We start from the raw sequence: 6,039 nt of genomic DNA, 5'->3' as shown, positions 1-6,039 counted from the left end.
AAGGGGTGGGGGGGTGACCGTGCTCCAGCTCAGGGAAAGCCAGGGGGCAGGCTGCTGGCAGGACAGTCTCTTCCCGGGGTCCTCGAGCTGTTACCGCATCGGGCCAGGAGGCAGCCGGCCCCAGCACGGCCTGGGAACAGCGCGTCCACTCGGGTGCTTTCAGCCCCAACCTCCATCGGGAACCACCCAACCTGCCCCCCGCCCCATCAGCCCTTCTGGGGATTCAGACCCCTTTCTCTGCCCGCCGACACCAGCAGCTCCGTGGTTGCAAGCTGCTGCCACCGCCTCCGTGGGTCCGCCCCACCCCCCGGAGACACCGGCCCCCAGCTTTCAGCAGGGCCTCGCCGCCCCCTCCTTCTCAGCCCGCCGACCCCCCAAGAGTCCTGAAACGTTTGCACCCTGACCTCCTGGGCTGGCCTCTCTTGCTTGAATGTTCGAACACCACCCGCAGCCTGCTCCGGGCTTTTAGAGCCAGGCCTCTGCTCAGGGAGGTGTGAACACCTCTGAGGTGCCATAATTGTGTCCATCCTCCGAGGAGCGGGGGCGGGAGGGCTCGCACCGCGGCGCCCGGGGAGTGGGGGGGGACCTGCCTGGCTCGCCCGCGGGGCTAGTCCCGCACCCAGGCCCAGCCTCCAAAGTGACCCAAGGGAACTGTTTCGGGTGGAATTGTGTCTCCCCAAAACAAGATATGTTGGAGTCCTGACCCCCCGTGCCTCGAAACGCGGCCTTATTTAGACATGGGGCCCTGACCAAGGTCATTAAGGCAAAATGAGGTCACTGGTCACCCGGTATGACCAGCGTCCTTACCAGAAGGCGAGACTCGGACCCAGAGACAGTCATGCACAGTGGAAAGGGGATGTGAAGACGTGGCCCGAATCTTGGCAGGAAGCGAGCTCCGAGGGGTTCCCAGTGGCCCGTGTGGGAGGCTCGGGCCGGGCGGGACTTCCCGCTCCTCCTCTGACCTGTCGGCCCTGCCCCCAACGGAGGGACCGGTCCACCCGTACTAGTGTGCTCTGACAACCAGAGCAAACACCACAGATCGGCACTTCAACAACAAAAACGTATTTCCTCCCAGTCCTGGAGGCTGGAGGTCGAGACGCAGGTGAGGGCAGGGCCGGCTTTCCCTCAGGCCGCTCTCCGTGGGGTGTAGATACCATCCCCCACCCTCGCCGTGTCCTCACTGGTCGTCTCTCCCCGCATGTCTGTGTCCTGATCTCCTCTTCTGATAAGGCCCCCAGTCAGGTTGGATTAGGGCCTAGCCTGGTGACCTCATCCTCGCTGATTACACCTGTAAAGACCCCGTGGCCAAACACAGCCACATTCTGGGGACGCCGGGAGCGAGAACGTTAAGCTACGAATTCTGGGGGAACGCGACACAGCCCGTAACGCCATCCGCAACCTGCAATTTGAGAGTGATCTGTCCACCTGTCCACCAGCTATGTGTCCCCGTAGGGGAGGACAGGTGGCTTTGGGGACATGCACAAGTTCCTGGGGACATGCACAAGTTCCTGCTGGGGAGGTGCAAGGAGCAGGAGCCTGGCTGCCGCTGTCCTGGGTAAGCCCCGTGTGAGATTCAGAGCAAAGCATGGAGAGGCTCTGAGGAATGCGCCGCGTTCCTGGCACCTGACAAAGGAAGAAATGGAAAGACAGGGACAGTCGCGTGGGGAGACCGGAGGATCTTTACAGGCGGGGGGCGGGGCGGTTGGAGGGGAGGGCAAAGAAGCTGGGATGCGGGACTGCCCTGGTCCAGAGGGGGCCATTGCCCGCAGACACGGTGCACCTGGCTCAGCCTGCTGGGGCCGCCCCTGTCCCTTTGGGTTCTCCCTGCCGTGCACAGCCTTCCAGATACATCCAAGCTGGAAAGGAGAGAGCGGGTCTGTTGACCGGCCGGTGGACTGAGGGGCGCGGTTCTCTTCCCTTGGTGTCCATTTTCACGCACGTGGGCCTGAGGTCCGCGGCAGCTCTCCTTAAAGAGAAAGATTAAAACTAAAAAAATTAGAAATTAAAAAAAAAATTAGAAATGCAATTAGAAATTAAAACAGGGAGGAGTCCCTGGCAGCTCAGGCCGGGAGGCTGGGGACAACTTGAGGGGTGTTGGGTGGGGTTGGAAGCAGGAGGGCTGTGAGGAGGGGGAGAGGCTCCCGAAAAACGGAGGGGGAGGACGGGGATGAGTGGAGGAGGGCAGGGACCCACGCCTGCCGGGTCCTGCACCCCTGTGGGCTCAGGAAGGCTTCCCGCGATGACAGGTTACACCGCCCTGGCCTTACGGTGCCCTGGCACGGACCTTCCAGCCTGTAACAGGAAGGCCACGTGCCCTTGGGCGACTGCCATTCGGACCCCTGCCCCGGCTCCTGTCACACGGCTCCCGGAACCCTTGTCATTTCTCCGGCGATAAGAGCACGAGGAGCATCTTTCGTTTGACCCTGGGTCCTGACAGCTGGCTCCCGGAACCCTTGGGATGTCCTCGGTGTTAAGAGTGTCTTGTTCTACCGAGGCGACTCTGGGGGGGCCATGTGGTGGCCCCCCCCCCACGCCGGCTGGTTGCTGGAAATACCGGGAGATATTTAGAGACTGGGGTTTTCAGCCCTGCCCCCATTCTCTTCTGGAAGAGGGAAGGGCTGAGAATGGAGTCAAGGATCCATCCTGCTTCGTCGGAAGCTTCGTCGCGGAGCCTCCATAAAATCCCCCAAGCACAAGGTGGAGGGACCCGCGGGCTGCGGGACGCAGGAGCCGCCGGGGGGGAGGGGCGGAAGCCCCACACCCCTCCCCCACCCCGGCCACGCGCACCTCTTCCGTCCCCCGCTCCTGACTTCCACCCTCTTACGCCAGACTGGGGATCCAGCCCGTGATAGTTTTCTCTGACTTCTGGGAGCCGCTCTAGCAAATTCGTGGAACCCGAGGAAGGAGGGACGTGGGAAGCTCCGATCTATCAGCTGTTGGTCAGAAGCTCGGGTGACAGTCTGGACCTGCTCTGGCTTTTAGGGTCGGAGAGGGGGGCTTGCGGCACTGAGCCCCTGGCGCGCGCCATCTGACGCCGTCTCCAGGTAGATGGTGTGAGAACTGAGCGGAAATCTTGGACACCCAGCTGCCGTCTGAGACCTGCTCGGTGACCGCAGTGTCAGAAGTGAAGGTAAAAGGAGCCGCACGGGGGAGACAAACAGCAGGGAAGAGCGGGGGCTTCCCTGCGCCCGGGACGCAAAACCGCCTCCCCGCCCCGTCGGACGGTCCGCCCCGACTCGGCTCGCTGTCCCCGCGTCCGCCCGACCCCTGGGCCTGCACATCAGCTCCACAGGTCCGGGCGGGCCCGGGTGTGTGTGCGCCTGCCCAGGCCAGGGCGGCTCGCTAGCTGCCCGTCCCATGGAGTGACGGTCCCGCCTGCACTGGGGCGGGCTTCACGGCCTCCCACGACGTCCACCTCACCGGTTTCCAGGCCTCCCTGGGGGTCCACGTCAGAGGTGTCCAGGCCTCCCACAACATCCACCTCAACGGTTTCCAGGCCTCCCACGACGTCCACCTCAACGGTTTCCAGGGCTCCCACGACGTCCACCTCAACGGTTTCCAGGCCTCCCTGGGGGTCCACGTCAGAGGTGTCCAGGCCTTCCACAACATCCACCTCAACGGTTTCCAGGCCTCCCACGACGTCCACCTCAACGGTTTCCAGGCCTCCCACGACGTCCACCTCAACGGTTTCCAGGCCTCCCACGACGTCCACCTCAACGGTTTCCAGGCCTCCCACGACGTCCATCTCAACGGTTTCCAGGCCTCCCTGGGGGTCCACATCAGAGGTGTCCAGGCCTCCCACAACATCCACCTCAATGGTTTCCAGTCCTCCCACAACATCCACCTCATCGGTTTCCAGGCCTCCCACGACATCCACCTCTACGGTTTCCAGGCCTCCCACGACGTCCACGTCACCGGTTTCCAGGCCGTGAAAGCCGTCTGCTTCCCTCAAGGCTGCCGGCCACCCAAGCGTCATTACCGCCACAGCGCAGATGCTGAAGCAGAACCCAGAGAACCCAGAGGGGCCCTGCATGTAGAAGCCCCGGGGACGGAGCCCCGGGGAGGAACCTCGTATCTTCGAAGGTGTCCCGGCTCCCCCCCCCCCCCCCACAGCCCTGCGAACCCGATCCCCCGGCCGCGGACGTGTGGCACCGTGCGGGGGTCGGGACAGGCCGGCCGGGAGTCGGGTCCCCGCGCCAGGGCCGGCAGCAAGGGCCTGTGTGGCCCTGAGGAAGGTCCGCGAAGTCTGGGGACACGGGGTGGAAAGTCAGCGCGGTACCTCCGTGGGCCGCCGGGCGGCGTCTGCCCCGCACCCTGTCCCAGACCGCTGCAGACGCTGACGCCCCGACGGGGCGACCTGGGCTGCCCCGAGCTGTTCCGGCCGACGCCGGCTCTGTCCGGAGTGGACCCCGACAAGGGCCGATCGCGTCTCAGCCCCTCGCTTCCGGTAACAGCCTCACCGAGATGCAGTGCGGGTGCCGTGCAACCGAGCCCTCTGAAGCGTCGGGAGCCGCGGCTGCCAGTGGGTCCCCAGAGATGTGGACCCTTCCCCGCCGTGCGCTTCAGCACATCTTCCTGGTGCCCGAGAGAAACCCCGCATCCCTCAGGCCTCACCCGGCCCCGGGCTGCTTCCCATCACCGCGGATTTGCCTGCGGGGACAGTCCCTGCGGATGGAGTCGTTTGCCACTTATCCTTCTGTGTCTGGCTTCTCTCACAGCGCTTTCAAGATTCTTCCACGCGGAGGCCCGTGTGGGCAATGCCAGCCGTTGACGGGTACCCCGCGCGTTGTCCCCTCCTCCGTGGCGGCTGGCTGGCCTCAGCCCTGCGAGGGACAGCCGGGCTCCGTCTCCCACGTCTGGCCGCCGACAGCTCGCAGGCCCCCGTTTACCCACGTTTCCCCCAGCTTCTCCAGAGTAGACAGCCGGCTGCTTGAGCCGTCCCGTCCTCTGTCGTTACTGGTACTTCCCTACGACTCCCGTGTCCTCCTGCGATACTCACGGGAGGGACGGGGGCCGCAAGGGAGCCCGTCTGAGGCAGCCCGCCCGGTGCCATGCAAGCCCTCACCCCTGTAAGCCAGGGCAGACGCAGGGCCCACACGTCCCTACACTGTTGCTCGGCCCCGTAGCAAGTGCCAAACATGCAGCCCGTGCACCGGGACTGAGGGTCCACACTCGGTGACAAAACCACACTACGTGCCCTCCGTTTCTGCAAACTCAGACTGGCCTCGTGCGTCCACGTGGGGCCTGAGACCCAATTTTTACCGAAAAGTCCTTTCGCTGTAAAGGTCACCCTCTTGCATGAAGAGACACACAGGGGAGGAGCGCCTGGGGGGCTCAGTCCGGTGAGCGTCCAGCTCTTGATTTGGGCTCGGGTCGTGACCCCAGAGTTGTGGGATCGGGCCCCACGTTGGGCTTTATGCTGGCATCACGGAGCCTGCTTGGGATCTCTCTCTCTCTCTCTCTCTCTCTCCCTCCATATAAATAAGTAAAGTTAAAAAAATAGAGAGACACACAGCGGAGGGCAGTCCCCCTTGGCGATCGATGGCGGGAGAAGGCGGAGGCCGCTGGTCTGTGAGTCCCCAGGGGGAGCCTGGAGGGAACACGGCCATCGACGGTTGCAAATGCAGTCAGGTGTGGATAGCTGGGCCCCAGGAGGCTCGGGGCGCTCGGAAGGGACGGAGTCACCTGAGTGCGCACGGCGACCCGGGCACTAGCTACCAGGTTCATCGCCCTTTGAAAGGTGGGGGAAACTGAGTATGGGGTGTGGCTGGAGAGAAAGCCGGGTGGATCCTGTGTCTGGAGCCCCGCGGGGTGGACCTCTTCCCAATGCCATCAGAACACACGTGGGCCCCTCTGCCCCCTGGTCAGTGAGCCCCAGTGCCCTCCGACCCCCCCGGCCCGGCCTCGGCCACAGCTCTGCTGTCCCACCAAACCTGTCACAGCAGCACCGGGACCCGGGCTTGGGCTTCTCCACCCCAACACGCCTCGCTCAAACTAGAGGGAGCATCGTGCATGGGGTGTTTGCTGGTGGGTGAACCC

The 6,039-nt window shown here is 64.1% G+C and overlaps 1 protein-coding gene across 1 annotated transcript; it reads left to right on the top strand.

Annotated features, from left to right (window-relative positions):
• Positions 1-1,496: 1,496 nt before the first annotated feature.
• On the top strand, positions 1,497-5,392 carry LOC122233237. The gene is made up of 3 exons (XM_042964997.1): positions 1,497-1,555; positions 3,364-4,522; positions 4,719-5,392. The coding sequence occupies exons 1-3, from the start codon at positions 1,497-1,499 to the stop codon at positions 4,932-4,934; spliced, it is 1,434 nt and encodes a 477-aa protein (XP_042820931.1). The 3' UTR covers positions 4,935-5,392.
• The last annotated feature ends 647 nt before the right edge of the window (positions 5,393-6,039 follow it).

Source organism: Panthera tigris, chromosome D4, assembly GCF_018350195.1.
Source record: "Panthera tigris isolate Pti1 chromosome D4, P.tigris_Pti1_mat1.1, whole genome shotgun sequence".
NCBI lineage: Eukaryota > Metazoa > Chordata > Mammalia > Carnivora > Felidae > Panthera > Panthera tigris.
The sequence above is the reverse complement of the archived record's forward strand: the minus strand, read 5'-3'. Positions and strand labels throughout refer to the sequence as shown.

Coding starts and splice junctions, on each gene's coding strand:
- LOC122233237 (XM_042964997.1), top strand. CDS start 1,497: ATGCACAAGTTCCTGCTGGGGAGGTGCAAGGAGCAGGAGCCTGGCTGC. Junction 1,556..3,363: donor CCTGGCTGCCGCTGTCCTGG/GTAAGCCCCGTG, acceptor CGTCCCATGGAG/TGACGGTCCCGCCTGCACTG. Junction 4,523..4,718: donor GTCGGGAGCCGCGGCTGCCA/GTGGGTCCCCAG, acceptor CTTCTCTCACAG/CGCTTTCAAGATTCTTCCAC.